Source organism: Lindgomyces ingoldianus (genome assembly GCF_010093535.1).
Source record: "Lindgomyces ingoldianus strain ATCC 200398 unplaced genomic scaffold BDR25scaffold_1, whole genome shotgun sequence".
Classification (NCBI taxonomy): domain Eukaryota; kingdom Fungi; phylum Ascomycota; class Dothideomycetes; order Pleosporales; family Lindgomycetaceae; genus Lindgomyces; species Lindgomyces ingoldianus.
Genome location: NW_022985162.1, coordinates 2,013,379 through 2,032,065, shown reverse-complemented (window position 1 = coordinate 2,032,065; position 18,687 = coordinate 2,013,379). Strand labels below are relative to the sequence as shown.

General features: G+C 50.0%; 5 protein-coding genes across 5 annotated transcripts; 3 read left to right on the top strand and 2 right to left on the bottom strand.

Annotated features, from left to right (window-relative positions):
• Positions 1-1,312: 1,312 nt before the first annotated feature.
• On the top strand, positions 1,313-3,187 carry BDR25DRAFT_330605 (Diaminopimelate epimerase-like protein). Its single transcript, XM_033692548.1, has 3 exons — positions 1,313-1,725; positions 1,896-2,021; positions 2,168-3,187. Exons 1-3 carry the CDS (start codon positions 1,613-1,615, stop codon positions 2,883-2,885), a joined length of 957 nt encoding a protein of 318 aa, XP_033554851.1. The 5' UTR covers positions 1,313-1,612; the 3' UTR covers positions 2,886-3,187.
• A 1,572-nt stretch (positions 3,188-4,759) lies between these two features.
• On the top strand, positions 4,760-5,754 carry BDR25DRAFT_207099 (uncharacterized protein; the record flags this gene model as incomplete). The annotated part of the gene is made up of 2 exons (XM_033684515.1): positions 4,760-4,844; positions 4,895-5,754. Coding segments are annotated over 2 exons (945 nt in total), but the record flags the coding sequence as incomplete, so codon positions are not given.
• An 805-nt stretch (positions 5,755-6,559) lies between these two features.
• Positions 6,560-8,409, bottom strand: BDR25DRAFT_207498 (uncharacterized protein; the record flags this gene model as incomplete). Its single annotated transcript, XM_033684533.1, has 2 exons — positions 6,560-7,886; positions 7,991-8,409. The coding sequence occupies 2 exons, from the start codon at positions 8,407-8,409 to the stop codon at positions 6,560-6,562; spliced, it is 1,746 nt and encodes a 581-aa protein (XP_033554849.1).
• Positions 8,410-8,856: 447 nt separating this feature from the next.
• Positions 8,857-10,586, top strand: BDR25DRAFT_348302 (uncharacterized protein; the record flags this gene model as incomplete). Its single annotated transcript, XM_033694391.1, has 11 exons — positions 8,857-8,886; positions 8,927-9,133; positions 9,190-9,224; positions 9,325-9,494; positions 9,546-9,743; positions 9,781-9,852; positions 9,917-10,050; positions 10,107-10,147; positions 10,202-10,256; positions 10,365-10,465; positions 10,538-10,586. 11 exons carry the CDS (start codon positions 8,857-8,859, stop codon positions 10,584-10,586), a joined length of 1,092 nt encoding a protein of 363 aa, XP_033554848.1.
• A 670-nt stretch (positions 10,587-11,256) lies between these two features.
• BDR25DRAFT_6381 (PP2C-domain-containing protein) lies at positions 11,257-18,655 on the bottom strand. Its single transcript, XM_033698857.1, has 4 exons — positions 18,259-18,655; positions 17,203-17,890; positions 11,654-16,981; positions 11,257-11,602 (listed from the first exon to the last, which is right to left on the bottom strand). The coding sequence occupies exons 1-4, from the start codon at positions 18,411-18,413 to the stop codon at positions 11,435-11,437; spliced, it is 6,339 nt and encodes a 2,112-aa protein (XP_033554847.1). The 5' UTR covers positions 18,414-18,655; the 3' UTR covers positions 11,257-11,434.
• Positions 18,656-18,687: the final 32 nt, after the last annotated feature.

Sequence of the window (18,687 nt, the reverse complement as noted above, 5' to 3'; positions counted from 1 at the left end):
CTGTGTCTGCGGGAGGCCAATTTCTTTAGTAGCTGCCAACCCTTTGTGCCTCCGAATTGACTGAAAATGGGAGGTGGACGGCAAGCAGTATTATCATGACTCACGACAATCGGAATGCGCCCAGATGTGCAAAGTTCTGACAGGATAGAGCATGCTGTATTTGCCCTGTCCAATATCACGTCCATGACTGTGGGGAGCGCAATGGCCCAAATCCAGGCCTGCTGTCGGCAATCGTCAGGGTCAGGCGTCTTCGTGCGGAAGAACTCACAAACGTGGAGAAAATGGCCTGTGCTGCAATATCTGCACCAGGTTATTGACCGGGGCCAGGCCGAAGTCAAAGCGTGGGAGATGGGATGGTCACGCAGGGCAGGCCTTGCCATAGTAGCCTTGTGTTATCTCGAAAAAGCATCAAGAGTAGTGTCGGTTCAGCAACATCGCGACTCACACACGCGTCGATGGTGAGATGCGCGGCGCGAAGGCCAGATAGCGGGACGACGGGCGTAAGCGGGACGGTTGGGACTGTTAACGAGATGACATCGGGCATGATCCTATGGAATTAATTGATTCCTCGAAGATTCTCGATTCTTCTGTTGAAATAGCGTTTGCTCATGCCTTCAGCTAAAGCTGAGAGCAGATTCGAGAAGGACAGTAACTCAAGGCTCTACTAAACATAATTTCCGTATTTCAGCCCCCGGATGTTCCTGCCTTAAAAATATTCCAATATTCGAAATTACTGAGCCCATCCTAGTGACAAGGTGAGATTGGCTGCCCAGGGAGAAGATCAATAGCGAAATGTATCCACGCGGGTTGCACAGATTATTTGTATATGCTGCAAGATTTTTCAGCTTCCAATCTCCCAAAAATCCTCGCCTCGCCATGGCAAGGCGTGATGGTAAAGCCATTTTTTAACCAGAGGAACGGGTGGCACAGCATCCAATAAGCCTCTCCCTACGTGCCGCAAGGCTTTAGCGTCTCATTCGACGCCTGTAGAATGAGGTGAAGAAATCTGTACTGTGGCTCCCAACAATCCCCATGTCACGGAGAATTACGGGTTTAAAAGCAATACTTAAGATTACCTACGCCTTCGTGTTGGGATGTTCTTGTTGTTTGTAGCCAGGGATCGCTGCTCGGCCCTTTTATCACGTGATCTGGGAACGAGTAAGCCTCCCGAGGTCAGATCTGATTCCAAGGCGCGCCAGTGGTAACTTTGGGGTAATTTACCGATTAGGCGCCACCATGTTCCTTATATCCACCCAAGCTTCAAAGTCTGCAAAAGAAGCCGTTCTCGAGATTGATTCCTATGCCGCAGTTGCTCGTTAAGGTCGCGCAAGACGATGTCGGGATTCCGAAATTTTATTCGAAATCAAAGATGCCGATTCTTCCAGTAGCTTTCCGAGGGTATGCAGGTGTAACCTGATTTCAGAACATGCTAGCGGCTTCAGTTGCGCAACGGTGTATCAATGACTGCAAGATGTCAACGGCTGATCACGCCCTATGAGTCATTCTCAAAGAGTCGAGCTCCCTTCAAAATTGAGTCCAGGCCCGCGATTACAAAGTGAGGGACGTAGAGAGTGCAACAGAGCTCTACAAATCGCAAGCACTCCAAGACGTCATGGCTTCCACTTACCTCGACTTTGTCACTGTAGATGTTTTCACCAGCAAAAGATATGAAGGCAATCCTCTTGCGATCGTCAAGGTTCCGAAAGCCTGCCAGTTGAGCCAAGGGTGAGAAGTCTTGGGTACAATCTCGATGTTCTGTCTCAACCTTACTGCAAGCATCTGAGATGCCGCTCAGGTGATGTTTGAGGTAGCTGCAGTGTGCTTTAGGGCAGAAGATAGAGGTACCAAACCCCGCCTTTAAAAGTGGTGCTGACTTTCTACCTCCGCCTTCGTAGCGAGAAGCAGGCCATTGCTCGAGAATTCAACTTGTCAGAGACGACGTTTCTGCATGAAGCAGTTAGCGAGGAGGATGGTTGGACGGTAGACATATTCATCACGACCGGTGAACTTCCCTTTGCAGGGTATGTAGGCGTCCGGGGTTCCACTGCCCTCATCTCAGTATTAACTTCGGTCTTTAGCTGGAGAAGGCCGCGAGTCCTGTCCCAGCTGTGGTAAACTTGAACTCTCAGTACAAGTGGATGCTGACGTACTATACGGCCACTTCTAGACACCCTACCATCGGAACTGGGTTCCATGTCTTCCTTTCAGAGATTGCAAGAGGCAGAGGGACTGTAGGTAGAAAGATTGAGGCTAAACTCAAGGTAAAGGCCGGACTGATCGGACTCGAATACGACATCGCAACAAAAGTTGTTCGAGCAGCAATTCCCCATGACGTCCACATTCACCATGTGGTTTGGCCTTGTGAGGAATTGAAAAAAATGCAGCCGAAACTGGCAGAAGCTAGGAACGGAAAACATCCAGTTCTCAAGGACCATTATCCCATAGTCTCAGTAGTGAAAGGATTGACCTTCATTCTCATTGAGCTCGAGGATGAAGAGATGCTCGGGCAGATCCAAACGACTGCGCAGGGTCCGTGGGTCGATGGGCTTGATGAGGGCTGGAACGACGTGTCTTTCGTGGGATCGTACTTCTATGTCCGTCTTGGAGAAAAGGGAGACGGGACCAGTATTCTGAGGACTAGAATGATCGAAGGCACCGTCGAGGATCCAGCCACCGGAAGCGCAGCAAGCGACTTAGCAGCCTACCTTTCTCTCACGGAAGGGAGACCAGGGGAGACTCTTAGATATGCCATAACGCAGGGTGTTGAAATGGGCCGTCGGAGTGAGATCGACATTGAGGTTGTTTTGGCGGAGGATTCGGGAATTGCCAATGTCTACCTTGAGGGAACTGCAGTCCAGGTCATGGAGGGTCGGTTGGCTGTCTGAATGTGGGGTACGGAGGGGAGAATGAGTTGAGGAAGGGGCACAGCACCCTGGACAAACCGGAACAGCGAGGGGAGCGGCTGCGTCGTTTAATTGGTTTTTCGCGCCTCCAACAGTCGCAGTGCCGCCACGGGATGGCTGCTCTGGTCAATCTGCCAGAATACGTGGAGACTCTTGAGCTAAAACGAAGGTTGTCTCCGTACGATCTCCAAGTTCCAGCCAATCCAGACAGTGGGATTTGCGAGTCGTTAGAAGTCGCTGGCGCCAATGCGAGCCTTTTTGATGTAATCGTCAACGATCATTGTTAAAGTGACTGCGTGGATCCTTCCGGGTCTTGACAGCCCGGACATGCCCACTATTGATGTGCAGAACCTCTGACGAGTCGCAGACAGGCCGGATCGATAATTGCCTTGAATGCCTTACAAAAAAGTTTGAAGGCAGAGGAGGTATGAGTGTTGTAAACCCAAACTGTGATTCCGAATCAACACGGAGGCATTTTCAGCCTTCTCATCTATCCAGTGCCATATTCCGCAGTTATCAGTTTTAGATCAGATAAAAGGATTTCAAGGAGGGTGAAGCGAAGAGATGGTCGCCAAGAGAAGCACATGGAGTTCGTTTGTTGCCGCAGATCCCAACTGCTTTGTTGCTGTCACAGCCACCGCTGGTAGCGGAGACAGACTGGAGGGGCCCAGACTAGCTGCTTAGATTATGATTTAGGATCTGACAAGCGAATTAAGGTTACGAAGGCCAGGCACTGCAGCGCCAAAAGGTGGTCGATGCGGGCTAAGCTTTTCAAGATGCTCCACGATGCTTGGACGTCACTGGCCAAGAGAGCCCACAGCGGTCCTCGGGATCATCGAAGGACTCCTGCCGCAGACTCGGTTGCCGCAGGCCGCATAGCTAAGGCATCAAAGCAGTTTGAGGGCGTCAAGTCCTTGAGACAGGATGTTGGAAATAAGATTATGCTTGGCAGTCGTGGATCTCCTCATAAGGCTAGCGCGAGGTGCTTCAACGTGGCTGACATAATTGTCCGAAACTTCCCGGGTCTCAAGTCGGCCTCCACCTCCTGTGCTCCCTCTAACGTTGTCTGTTTCCAGCGACCACATCAATGCCTTGGGCAATTTCGCCACGGCAGGGCTGCCGGCTCGGCCTGAGTTTGGTATGGCGCCTCTTGACACCCGCGCCCCGTGCTTTTCCCCCAGGCATCCTGTTCGATGGTTCGTGAGACAAATCCACCCTCATCATGGGTTTCAAGCCTAAGCCTGCCTTCAGCCGCTTTACAGCAGGCTCCGGATTTGATGTCGCCAAGGGACTTAAGTACAGTCGCCTGGTCGTCCAAGGCCGCTTGTTTTCCACCATCCTCAGTCACCAGTTATTGAGCAATCGGGGACCGTCAATCGAGGGTTACATTCCTTTCTCTTTCTTCCTCTTCCTTCTTTTCTCAGGTCACGTTGAACGTGTCTGTATATTGATTGATCTTAATCTACCGCAAGCCGGAGTCCACTCTTTTAAACCTACTTTCTCATCCGCCTCGCGTCCGCTTTTCGTTCGGCCTTCAACCCCACTATCACAATGCGGTTTACTACTTTGTTGCCATTGCTGCTAGCAGCCGGCATTGTCGAAGCCCAGGCCGGAAAGGGAGGGAAAAACAATCAAAATCAGAATGCTCAGAACGCCGCAAATGCTGCCAAAGGCAATGGTGGGAACGCCAACAATGGAGGTAACAATGCCAACGCATTGGCCTTGAACCCAAACAATGTTCAGAAAAATAGCCAGGCTACTGGTTTGGAAGCTGGTGCTGAGGCTGGTCAGGCTGCGTCGGCAACGTGAGTGTATCATTTCGGAATTCCACCTGCTCCTTGCTAAATCTTGTTAGGGACGATGCCAACTTCATCAACTTCTGTACAGGAAAGACTCTTACCAACGGTCTCCAGGTCAAGGGAGGTTCTTGCAATGGTATCGGTGAGTACATGTCTTGTTCAGTATCGAGAGAAATACTAACTAGGTTACAGTCATGGGCGATATCCCATCGAATACTAAGATGGTTTCTGCTATCATGATCAATCCTAAGCACAATGACGAAATTCAAGAAAACCAACCCATCAACTTCCAGGTGCAAATCGCCAATCTTCAAGCTGGATCGTTCACAAACCCTGACGTCACTTATTACGCTGCACCACAAGCTCTCCAAGGCGGCACCGTGGTTGGGCACACCCATATCACAGTTCAGGATATGGGCAACAATCTGAACCCGACTCAAGCTCTTAACGCCCAGAACTTCGCTTTCTTCAAAGGTATCAACGACGACGGCAATGGCAACGGGTTGCTTTCCGCTGCGCTTGCTGGAGGTCTGCCAGCTGGCGTCTACCGTGTCTGTTCCATGACTTCGGCGAGTAACCATCAGCCTGTGCTCATGCCAGTTGCTCAACGTGGAGCGCAAGATGATTGCAACAAGTTCACTGTCTCTGCGAACGCTGGGAAGGGAAATGCCAACAACGGTCAAGCTGCCAACAACGGTCAGGCTGCCAACAACGGTCAGGCTGCCAACAATGGTCAGGCCGCCAACAATGGCCAGGCCGCCAAGGGTGGTCAAGCTGCGAAGGGTGGTCAAGCTGCGAAGGGCGGTCAGGCTGCGAATGCTGGCCAGGCTGCGAACGCTGGTCAAGCTGCGAACGCTGGTCAAGCTGCGAACGCTGGTCAAGCTGCGAACGCTGGTCAAGCAGCAAAGGGTGGTCAAGCAGCAAAGGGTGGTCAAGCAGCAAAGGGTGGTCAAGCAGCGAAGGGTGGCCAGGCCGCTCAGGCCGCGCAAGGCGGTAAGGGAGGACGCCGGTTTGGACGACCCAAATTCAGCGCTCGTGAGTTCGTTGCCTAAGAAGGTTGAGAATTAGAAGGGAAGTATAGTGGACGCGGTTCGAGGCATTGTTTATGGTAATGGGACTTTTGATGGGGCTTCTCAATTCATCACTTGACATAGAATACGCTGTCCTCGGGAAAGGTTGCACTCTACGGAGGATGGAGCGCAGCGCTTCATTTGGACTGGTTCTGAGGGCGCTTTTTTTATTTTCGGCGCTTAAAGACATTAAACGAAATGTAAACTTATTCTCCAGTCCTGTATCATGAGTGCCTCAGACATGACTACGATAGGAAATCGGACATGCCTCAATCTGCCACAGGCATTGATGCATTGAAGCTACCCGAAACTAGGACGTCTCAAGAAACTGAACGAGGAGACATGGGTTTGCAACAAGGCCGTCTCAGGTTCCGAGTGGCAGCCTCACCTTGGCATTGACGTGTTGACGACATCTTGATTTGGAATTCTAAATGCAAATTGAGAAGTAGAGTGACTAATTCAGTGTCAGCCAACAGTCCTTTCATTAACTCGTCTCTCTCTTTCTCTTAGATGTTGCGCGTCGTCTCGAATTGACATCTCGATGATGCACAGGCCCACACTCTAAAATTTAGAGTTGCCGGCCCCTGCAATCTTGGCGATTCCAACGCTTCCTTGCTCGGACGGGGGGATGATATTCACTTGAGAGGACCCGAATGTCCAAGGATGTCGAACTATTAAAAGCAATACGCCCTCGTTCACATTCTGTAATGTAATTGACCGGATAGTTACCACAGACATGTTACAGGAGACGTGTTCCACAGTGAGTAATATCTATTCGCACTCTTGTTCAAGCCAATATCAGCCTAGTACTGCCATCTTCCTCTGAAGAAAGCTTGACTCGCAGTTTCTGTGATAGTGCTTCTACCTCACTCTGGCGCAAATGAGGATTGAATTGTCCTTGTGCCTCTTTTGATAGCCCATGTAGGAGCGTTGCTAGAGCCGACGATTTCCATGCCACCGCTTTAGCTCTACGGCTTTTAAAGATCGCAGCACAGACGAAGATAAAGCTTCCAATCAGCAGGCTTCCTGGCAAGGAGATCCACACCCATCTTATGTACACAAAATTTTCGGTTCCTAAAGCAAGTCCTGACACTGTCTCGGTGTCTTTTGCTTGGGAGCGCATTCTGTTCGTCACTGCAACCGCAAGATTGCTAAAATGCGGGTTCAGGTCGTATGGCGGAGTCTGCATGAATTGCCATAGCCCAGGGGAGCTACCGTCGAGACGAGTCGGAAGAGAAGTGTATATGCTCTCACCCAAAAAATCTGTCGTGTTTTCGATAATGCCAAAAGACTTGCCTCCAACGTTCAATGTAAAAGGTTCGCTTCTAGATTGGTTCCCATGGTTGTGATCTAAGATACCAGACTGTATTGCTGACGTATTTAGCAGAACTTCCTGGAGAACACCACTGCCATATGAAGCTTCAAATGTCTGTGCACACCAATAAAATAGGCATTCTAGTAGAACTGCTGTAGCGTTTGGCCGAAGTTTTGCTTCCCCCCCGCGGCTATAGGCAATGTATACGTCGAGGATGGGATGCGCTGCGTCGTGAAATATCGTCGAGTTCCAGGACGTAGTGTGGTCATGATCGGCCGGGCTTGCCATTCTGATCGTCCTATTAACAGCAAACGTGGATAGTGTAATCGAGTATTTCTGGCGGTATCCATGCGTGCCCACAAGAATGGTATCGTTTAAAACATACCCACAACCGTCGTCAACTGAGGTCCCTCTGTGCGGAAAAAGCAATGTTGTGTGATTTTTACAACTATACTTGAGGAAGCTCGAGATATCCTGGCACTTTTGGCATACACCAAGAGATGTGTATGGAGACCAGGTGCAACGACCCGTTGGGCAGACAGATGGAGCGGGTGTGGGAGCGAAATTAGACGTAAAAACAGCTTCATCGATAACCAGTTTCATTGACTTCCCCTCTTCTAATTCCCCGCCGTCAAAAACATAAGCGATCCCTTGGTTGTCAATATGGTATGTACTGGCAATAGAAACAGTACCGCTTCCCAGAACTACATCTCGGGGAGGAAATGAGACGAGCTGCTGGAAGAAGGGTTCAAAAGCTAGCGCTAGGATAGTGATTATGGCACCAAGAGCCGCTACATGCCTATAAATATCAGTTAGCTATAATATATCTACTAATCCCCTGGCGTTCTCGAGCGACAGAATTTCCGTGACGTGACCGATGGAACCGGTTAAAATGCTGCTTACCTGCATTTTGTTACCCATAATAGCATTAGAGAACCCCAGGGTCCACGGCTAGCGCTGTCGAATGTGAAGAAATCCAAAAGTTTCGATCCTTTTCGAAACCACATCCACTTCAGTTGACCAATGCCTTCTGAAACGGGGAGGATCAGGGCAGCCTTCGCTATGGCTGAAAACACCGATATGTACGCGTTGAGGGTGATTCCAAAGAAGACATGATCCGGTTGCTTTTTGCCTCTATAGAACAGCAGCATGCCAACAATGGCCCCGACTGACAAGAAACTGACGGCTAGACTGAAGAGTTCCCACCACCACCAATCTGTGATAACGCGGTCGTAGAAGGTTGTCGAAGCACGGAGTAATGGGCGTATACTACTTCCGCCCTCGGATTCGTTCCTTTGGCTAACATCAGAAACCCCCAGCATGAATGACAGAGAAGATGGATTCTGTCCTATTGTAGCTTCATGGATTTGGTCCGGAGAAAGTGAATTTCCTTGAATTGCGTTATGGCCTTGTGGGTGCGTGGTTCCATTGTGGATATCAATGAACGCGCTTCTTGGTGAATAAGAACCGCGGTAATTCGACGATGAAACTTGATTCAGATGCTGTAGACATTCCTGATCATACTGCCCCAAGAGCTGGGACCCAATACTCCAAGTTCGATTCCGTTCATTGACTTCCTGTACCTCCGGAGGAGGGACCGTATTCATCCTTCGATTGAGTCGTGATTCTGCTTCGAGGTTTCAGTTGCGGAATCCAGGTGGAGTCGCGTAGAAGGATGTACGCCGTGGAACCTTCCCGGGCGGTTTGAGGATCATTTTGGAGGACTCCTCTCATCCTCTTATTGAGTGGAGTGGCTGCTGTGCCGCAATATGGGGTCTGTCATGCTGAAGGAACGAAAGGTTTCAGAGTTCCGGGGAGCACCCTTGACACTACCTCGAGCGAATAATACTACGTTTTATATATGGCCAGGAAAGAGTTGAAGATCGATTGGATGAAAACGACAGAAAGAGCTTCTGGACTTGTAGAGAGAGGGGTGGCTGGATTATTATAAGTACAAGCGCCGGCCCCCGGTACGGTGGGTTTCCGACGGCGGCTAAGAATGTTTCCGAACGAAAGGCGGACATTTTTGACAAATCCACAAACAATGTTTGTTGAAGAGTGTAGCATCATACATAGTTTAACTTCGCTCTGTCATGATGGAGGAAGACATAATAGCAACGGTGTTAACAAGCGAAAGGTAGAGTGAATATGAATGCATCGCGTAAATGAACGCTGTATCGTATTTTTAGTTCTAGCCCCAATCCTCACTGAACGATATCTTCTCATACGAGATCTAGCGTATCTGCAGTTTGGGTTGCAAGATTACATGGTAGCTTCACTAACTCAGTGCAAATACACGATAACAAAAGAGACATGATAGAGAGAGCATTTTCCTGCCTTCCTGCATCCCATGCACCTCTATGGACATTGCTCGATTTCAGTCCCCAACATATAACTGGCTGGTGTTGTGATGGGTAGCGCAACCCTTGCTACGATGTTAACAGAGAATTCGTTTAAGATCGACACGAAATGATGAATGCCGCTCACTATGCTGATCTATTGACAATCCTTATAGCATCCCGCTTTACAAAAGGCTGTGTAGTATACACCTTACAGCATTTCCAATTTGAGATCACTCTAGGACCTAAGCCGAGAGTTCACTTGAACATGCTCTTTTATCGCTACTCAAACAGCTCTCCTCAACCCATTAAAACCTGTCCTCTTAGTTCCAACCCCCCACCCCATCTGCATAGGCTCCAGCACTGCTCTTTTACCACAGCTCCATATTCGATCAATAATAATCACAAACTCCTCCCTAACCGAGTGTAACTAGGCTAAGCCATTATCTACTAGTGCCTGTACCTCTCTATGTATAATGGCTGCCTTGAGGCTCTACACTAATACAACACTCTTCCGCCGCACCACTACCAGGCTTACGCCAAGTGCAAAGACCGCAATTGATCCTCTACCTTTTCCAAGAAAGACTCGAATCACCCTTTCCATCTTTTCAATCGCTCTCTAGTGTTTCGCCAAATGATTAATCTCTTCTACTCGTTCAACCTAACGCATCTACATAAAGTCCGAGCCTGTTTTGTGTCGTTCGACGAGTTTGAAACTGCTGTGATCGCGGCGGCGGATGGGAAATAATAATGATTTTTTTTTTAAAAAAGTTAGGGGATATTCTGGAGGGTATGACGATGCCATTTCTTGGTTCGCGTATAGAATGAAGGTGAGGTAACATTCATGGAAAGATTGATATGTGGTGGTTGTTGTTTTGAGATAGGTAGTAACTAGAGGAAAAGGAAAGCGTTAGCACTTCTCATCCAAATCGAAGTAGTGGACTGAGAGTACTGTTAGTATCTATAGGAATTACTTCAGTGTTATATCGCTAGGCTGGGTTTCCGTTTCGTGGACTGAGGTTAACTCGACAGGAGAAGGGTGAAGCTAAAGTGAAAAGAATATAGAAAATGGCGGAGATGTTCTTCTGAATCATACAAACGCGGGCAACAGTCAAGGCAAAGAGCAAGATTGCATGACCCACAATACAATCTATGAATAGCACGCCGATCCTACTAGACTTGAATGGCTATACTAGCATTATACATTCTAAGTAGTTATGATTGGGCAGCAAAGAAGACTTCTTGAGCAATAGAACTATCCCTCTTTCTCACACTTTGCGATATCACGAAAATAAATGAACACCTACTCAGAATAATCCATCTAGCATTACACCCTACACAGCCTCATTATCATAAGTAAACGCAATATAATTCCCTCACGCAACCCACATGAACCAACTTAACCACCGTGGCATATCGCTCCTCAAAATCCGGCCGTCACAATCAACTTGAAGAAATCAAATCGAAACAAGAAAAAAGTGTAATTCCTATCAAGTCGTCTTCCAGAATATGCTTGCTAAATATCCGCCCGACTCGTCCACCCACCCTTTCCATTCAATCAAGAGACAACGAAAACCCCGCTCCCCCAGCATTCAGGACCGACAAAAACCTATCGTAAACACATATACCCGATTCCTTCCCCTTCAAAAATAAGGGTGTTCACTTGCTTTCCTCCGGGAAAAAAAAGTTGTACTGCATGTATAATAAAAAGGCTAAAAAAACTTGTGCAAGATAAGTCCAGGGTCCCAAGGCGTCATCATGAAAATCATGCGGGCCTAATATTTCGTAACCATATCGAAGAAGGTAGATTGAATGAAGCCGCCGGGGCACGTGGTGATACAGGTCCTATTGAACGCCGGGTATGGACATAGGTGAGGGTGGATGAGACATTCGGAGTATTTTGGTGATATGAATGGTAGTATTATGACATGGTAAGTGTAAGATGTCGTAGACGTCGTTGTGAGGTTAGGTTGGTAGGATATTCATGAGACTATTTTGTGACTTCCTCTCATGCTGATACGATCTGAGAGGCTGCATCATCTTTGTATTGTTGAAGTTCCTTCAGCTGAGACTGAAGTTCGGTTAATATATCAGCCATGGGGCAAGCTTGCCGGAGCAGCGAAGTCGAGCCGAAAGGTCTGACCATGTGACGGATGGCGAGAGTGGTGGTACATGTCTGTGAAAGTGATTAGCTAGCTATCGTGGAAGTAAGTGTGAAGTATCTTACCTCGATTCTTGAGATCTGGTGTTCGACGAAGTTGATCAAAAATCGATCTGTTATCTCACCACCTCGATTCTTCATTCGCTCCAACAACGCCGTCTCCGGAGGCTTCAACTCCATGGTTCCAGGGCTTTCCAGAGTGCTGCAAAGCATCTCCAGACGTAGACTGACGTTCCAAAGATCCCAAACATTTTCAGTGTCAATCGTAAGCTGGCTACCCGGCATCTTCTGCCCAACTTGGCCAGCCTGCGCTGGTAGTGGTTGTTTGGCCTCCAATTGCCGCTGCACAGCAAGACGACTAGCTAAGGAATGAGGATACATCAGATAAATATACTCCGGATTCTCGAGACCCTTCAGGCGGCGTTCACCTAGATCTTTGACCTCAAAACCCTGACTGCTTAACGATCGAAGCTCTTGCCGGATAGCTTGGGTCATCAAGTCATCTCCGAGCGCTTCCTCAGATCCGGTGGAGTTGCTTCGGTCACCCTCGATATGGGTCTCTAGAAGTCTCTGAATCTCGGCAATGAAATCGGAAGAGACTGTAATTTGTCCTCCGTCAGCGACGGACGAGATGCGCGAGGCTCGATTAACCATTGGCCCAAAATAGTCCATGCGTTTGGTGACAGGATCGACCTCACACACAGGCGAACCCCAGTGGACGCCCATCCGTACTGAGAGGCCTCGGAATATGACGTTACCGTCAGGATCTACTACTTCTTGTCCATTGACACCGCTAAGGATTTCCTGCGGCCACTGAACCTCGAGCAACTGGCTTTGGATGGTGAAACACCAAAGTAGAGCGGATGTGACGGTTGGGAAAGCCACCATAAAGGCATCACCTTCGGTCTTGACCTCATAACCACCAATGATGCGCAGTTGCCGACGCATTAGCTCGTTGTGCATTCTGATGGCCGATCTCATAGCAATCGGATACGTCTCCCATAGGAGGGTTGAATTCTTGATGTCAGTAAACACCAAACTAACTTCTCCGGTTGGGGCATCGACCTCATTGTCAAGTCGAGCAAGTTTAGAGTCACCGACTTGGTTGCGGGCACGTTTACCGACTCTGCGACTCGAGAAAAAGTCATCTGGGGATCCGGAGGGCCCCATCGACATGCTATGTGTCCGGAATCGCGCTCGTTGCTTGCTCTTGAGATCGCTAACACCAATTAACATAACCATGATTTTGTTGGTCGCACCAAATGCTATCGCAAGATCTCGAAGCTTTTGAGCAGCCCGCATCAAGTCGTTCCGTTCTGACCGTGCAACATCAACAGCAAAATCCGGGGTGAGATATTCCCATAGCTCTCGAGAGGCCATCAAGATCATTTCATCAGTGTCGCCAAGCGTGAGATTGAGTATGTGTGGAGAGGCAATTACAGATGGGGACATCTGCACGTAGCCAAAGGCGCGTGATACTTCGAGGACGTCGTTCAGTTTGCCTTGTCGGGAGACAAATCCTCCAGCTTCTCGGATCCTTGAACGCTCACCGGGTTCCGCTGGGTCGTGTTTTCGTGTAAGAAGCTTGTGACCACCCTCTGAGCGGATGAGCAGGGCTTGAGCATCGCCAACGTTGGAGATGTATAGCTCCATTTCCTTTAAGTATAAGACAGTAGCAACGCTTCCAGAATGCAAGTCATCATCGCCAAGCTCTGGGACAGATCCACGAGGCTGCATCGAGGCGCCTATCGAAGCATTCTTGTCTAATGATTGTGTGGCCGCAGTTGCCAGCTCTTTGTTGAGACCCAGATAGGTGCGCCGTAGGGCATCGACTGGAGTCTCTTGAGGTCGCAAACGGTCGAGTTCGTCCGCAAATCGGTGTTTGAAGTTATCGTAAAGGTATTTGGCAATCTTGGATCCTCCACCAGCAAGGGGCTGACCATCAAAAATGCCGAGGACCTGCTCTTCGTCGTGGCTTCGGAATCGGGGGATGACCATGTCCATAGTCGACACATGTTCATTGCGACCGAGGCTATCAGCCATCCCATAAGCCATTGTCCCCACCGCTGAGCCTGAAGTTCGGACTCTCCTGTCCTCAGTCTGCTCCGGCACCGATGGTACCATCATGGTTACATCCATCAACCCTAGGACTCTCAAGTTGATGAGGGATGTAAAGTCAGTTAGATCTCTGCCTTCACGCATTGCAGCTCCTCCACCACTGAAAGGTCCGCTGGGCTTAATCTCAAGTCGCTTGTTACCGGAAAGATTAAGATATTTCAAGTTATGGTTCCAGTTCCAATTCCAGTCATATGGCCAATTGGACACATTGTACTTCAGGGAGTTACTACCGACATCGAGAATAGCAAGCTTCGCAACTTTCCCTAATTCCGCAGGGAGAACCTGGAATTTGTTGCTATTGATGTGAAGAATCTTTAGAGAGCCTACTTCTTCCAGGTCCTCGGCCGGTAAGGATGTCAGGTCGTTTCCAGAAAGATATAGCTCAGCGAGATGCTGCCATCTACGTATTGTTCGAAGTGGAATATCGTAGATAAGATTGTATGCTAAGTTGACTATCCTCAGCTCTGGAAGCAAGGCAAGCTCGTCGAAGACATCATCTGAAAGCCTGTTATCAGCGAGGAATAGGTGTCGTAATGATCCTGCGAAGGTTGCCACCATTCGGTTTGAGAGACTTGAGTCTTTGCGTGAGATGGGAGTTAGAGTTCCTTCCGTTGGTGTACGCGAGGTGAGAGATTGTTTCCTTGCCGTGGTCGTTGACCCTGTACCGTATGAAGCCATGGAACCTTTGCGTTGTGATGCAGCTGGTGAGGGACCTGAACTAAGGTATCCAGCAGACGCTTGGCTAGGACGTCGGTTGGCAAAGTCTTCCAGCTTCCCAAGCTCTTCGTAACTTGGACTGGTCCCAAGACTGGGAGTGGATAGAGGAGTTGCACCATCCATGTTAGACACATCGCCATTCAGGGAGGGAGGAGGCGCACTCGGCTTAGGGAATGCGTCTAGGACGTTAGAGGATACGTTGAGGGTTTCTAACCGTCGCGCATACCATATCTCTGGGGGAAGTCGTCCTAAATTGTTCTCACGGACGTCGAGATATCGGAGCTCAGCAAGCCGTCCAATCTCGGCTGGGAGCTCATCGAGGGAATTCCTTGCTACGCTTAAGTGCTCGAGCCGATAAAGTCTCCCGATATGAGTCGAGATGGAAGTGAAATGGTTCTTGTCTAGGATGAGTTTCGTTAACCCGGTGATCTTTTGGAACAAATCTTCGGGAAGCTGCGCAAGTTTCGCAGATGCAAGATTCAGCATCGACAACGATGGTACAGGAGCACTCATTCCAAAGCGCGTAACCGGGTTGTGGTTCATGTGTAACACCCGAATCTTTGGAAATGAACCCTCAAATGCCGATATCGAGTTGTGTCCAATCATCAAATACTCCAACCTTGGCAGCTGAGACATGACATCCATGCTATCAAGAGCATTGAAGCGAACATCGATCTCCCGCAAATTGACCAAATTGCTGAGGGAAGGAGGGAAGCTTCCGGATAGCTTATTGTTTGTCGCCCACAGCCTTTCCAAACAGGTCAGCTGCCCAATCTTTGGTAGGCTCGAGATCGAGTTGAAGCTTATATCAAGGTCAACAAGGGTCCGTACTTCGCATAGAAAGTCCGGAAACTCGCTGAGGGAGTTTGAGCTCAAATTCAGACTCCTGAGTGCCCGATACTGACCAAAGTATACTGGAAGCTGAGTTAACCTGTTGTTGGAGAGTCGAAGGCCTTGCAGGCTCTGCAATTTGTGCAGCTCCGCATGTTCTAATTGTTGGAGACGATTATTTGAGATGTCTAGCATTGTCAAACGACTTGCTAGACTTAAACTAGGCGGTAACCGGCGAGCGTCATTACTCGTGTATTTGATCTCGCGGAGATTGGTACAAGCTTGTATGAAATCCTTTGGAACGTCCAGTGACAGATTTCGAGAGAGGTTGAGGGATATGATTTCTGTCGCTTTCTGGTAGAGCGTGATGGGAATGGTGATTAGGTTGCGGCCTTGAAGATCAATATGGCTGAACTTTTGCATCTTGCTAAAGCCGGGGTCTTTTTCTAAGCTCGAGTAGCCGCTCATCTTTGCTGGGATGAAAGTGAATCGACATAGGTAACTGTTGTCTTCTCTTCCAACTTCTTCAAGACGGTCGGCCTCCGTATAACCCGCTTGCTCTAGCAATCGCTTTTGGATCAGTAGGGGCCGTTCCAGGGAGTCTAGTTGGCGCGAGGTATCATGTTTGCGCATGACAATGTGATAGTTGTCTAGTTCATCCTGAAGCAGTGTTTTCTTCCCAAGAATCTGGATAATCTCAGAGACCGAGGTACTAAGCGTCGCAGATAGGGTCGCAAATGTCGAATCTACCCTGAATATACGAACGCAATATGTCTTTGAGTTATCTTCATCCTTCGGGATGGCGCTAGTTTCGTCGAATTCGCCATGTCGAAGGCTCTCGTCACCCATTCGCTTGACGGCCCACGAATCAGGAGCATCCCATGCAGCGATAAACCCGTCCTGGTCCTTTACCTCTGGTGTGGGATCTTCTCCAGGCCAAACTGGGGGAACATCACCCATGGGTGGAGTCATTGGCGGCTGCTGCGGGTTGACAATGCCCTCCATGTGATCGAGATCAGTGTCCAGGTTCCACAGCGCATCGTTCATTACGGCGTCGGCCTTTGCTTCATTCGGATCTTTCCCACGTGGCTGTTCATTTGTTCCGCCTGGCCGCTTCGAGCTCTTGAAGGGCAGACGACTATGGTCCTTCTTGACCTCTTTGACGTATCCGAAACCTTTCTCTCGATACCCCGGTTCTATCGTGCCTTTCTTCTTGGAGCTCATAATAGATGGCGAGGGCTCTGCTCGAGGATATTTTGCAGACTTGATGGAAGGTTGCAGGGAAACCGTCGAAGGAGGAAGATCCTTGAGGAACTCTGGACCCGAGCGGTCTGTTTTGTCCTTTCTCTTGAAGCGGTCGAGAATAGAGCGTGGTTTACTAGTACTGGGCGATCTTTGTGCTGAAGGGTCCCGAGACATCTCGCTAAAGGCGCTTGGGGTAGGACTTGATGGTCGCGGGACTAGATTGGTTTTGGAAGCGAAGGCGGAACTGAGGGCGGAGGGGTATTGTTGGTCTCGGCGGATGCTATAGGACGAATCCTCTCGACTAGTCACCGGTCGCAATGGATAGGGTTGGCTAATCTCGGCTCGCCCTTCAGACGCTTTGATGTCGTCTTTGCTCCGGTTGTGCCGGTGTCCCGGGAGCCTCAATTTGTGGGAACTCTTGCCAGACTTGTTCGAATGCTGCTCGGAGGAGGGGCGGCCATTCTCACCTTGAGAAGGCATTTCCTAGAGGTAAAGTCAGTGACGTCCCGCATAACAAGGGCAAATATTGATAGTGGATTGCAAGCAAGCGCGACGAATGGGAGGCAGCGAGATGTGTCAATAGGGAAGGAGCGTTGGGTTAGGAGATGAGCCTCAACTCGTGTCACGGTCAGATTCTTTGTGAGGCCACTCACTATCCTCAGGTCTACTCCGCCAGCGATTGTGTAACATTCGACTAAACTTACCTTGTAGTCTTGGAACTCCCAGGGCGTCACTTCCGACGAAGGGAGCGGCGTTCGTGGACGGGAGCTTGCCGGCGAGCCAGGCCTGCTGTTCATGCTGCTCCCGAGGGTATTATTCACGGAGTTTGTGCGGTTCCGGGAAACGCGTGTTGGCTGTGGTTCAGCTCCATACGGGGTCGTCAGGCTCGTATCTGAATTCTGGCGGGAATCGCCAGGAAACTCCTCCCCGAAGAATCCCTGCAGTTTCTTATGGAATCCTCTGCTGATGCTCGATTTCGACCCCGAGCTGCTGACCGTGGTGGCACTCGCAACGGAGGGCCGTCGATCATCACTGGGAAACCCCATATTATCCTCCTTTCCGCTACTAGGACGGAAGCCTGGTGAGAGCTGTGCTATGTCCTCATTCGAGTCGTTGAAGAAACTGGAGAAGACGCTTGAGGGCATCACGGAACCATTTGCGGTGGCAGAAATCCACGGCGGGATGGGCGAAGTGGCGGTCGGTGGATTGTGGGAGATGGACGGTATCCTGCTTCCGGATGTCTCTAGTACAGCCAGCTCTTTCCGGTGGTTGCCCCAGTCGGCAGTTCGCGGGCTGTTCCAATTGGAGTTTTTCCGGGGTTTATGGGAGGGGTCTTTGGGAGGAGGAATTGGGGGGATGGTGCCGGGCGAGATTTCCGACTCCTTTTCGATCCTGGCTCGAGGCGTTAGCTGGCCCTCGTTCAACAGAAGCTCGTATGTCTGGGCTTGAGACGAGCGGAGGGGGGGTGGGGGGGACAAGGCTGTTGCACAGATCTCGCGGGTGAGGTGTCTTGGCCTAACACGGCTAGTTGGCGAGCAGATGAGAGACGAGAACAGAAGATCGGAAACAAGAAATCAAGATCATGAGAGACAAGATGTTGGGCGAGACTGTCAGAGCTCTGCGACAACACGCTGCAGAACCTCGGGGCGCACTCCAGTGGAACACACAATGCGCACGACTCGCGCAACGCCCAAATGCGCAACCAAACACCCAATGCTCTCGAACAGAACAACAACCAAATGCGCCGAGAGGGTACGTACTGATGATGGTTGTGGTCTTTAGACGTCTTCACGGTGACGGGCGTTCCTCGAGAACGGCCGCTGAAGCTGGCCCTCACCGTGTCGCTCGAGCGCCAGCTCTCCGCCCCCGAGCTCTCGGTGGATCCATGCCTACCCGCATTCTCCTTCCTCGTCATTGTCGCTCCGGGGCTTGCGCTGGCGAGCGCGGGCGCGGACGCGATGGGCGGGTGGGTTTCGTTCGATTTGTGCTGCCGCGACGAGCACCGACGAGTGCCAGGAGTCCTAGGATGGCTTCATCGAGGCTTGGGATGGGACGCGGGGACGCACATGGGCGGGGCGGGGGGTCGGCAGTCGCAGGCGCAGATGCACAGCACAGTGGGAGGGCGATTCACAACGGCGAGAAGGCACACGGCAGGCGGTGTTCATTTGATGGAGAGTTGAAGATGATGC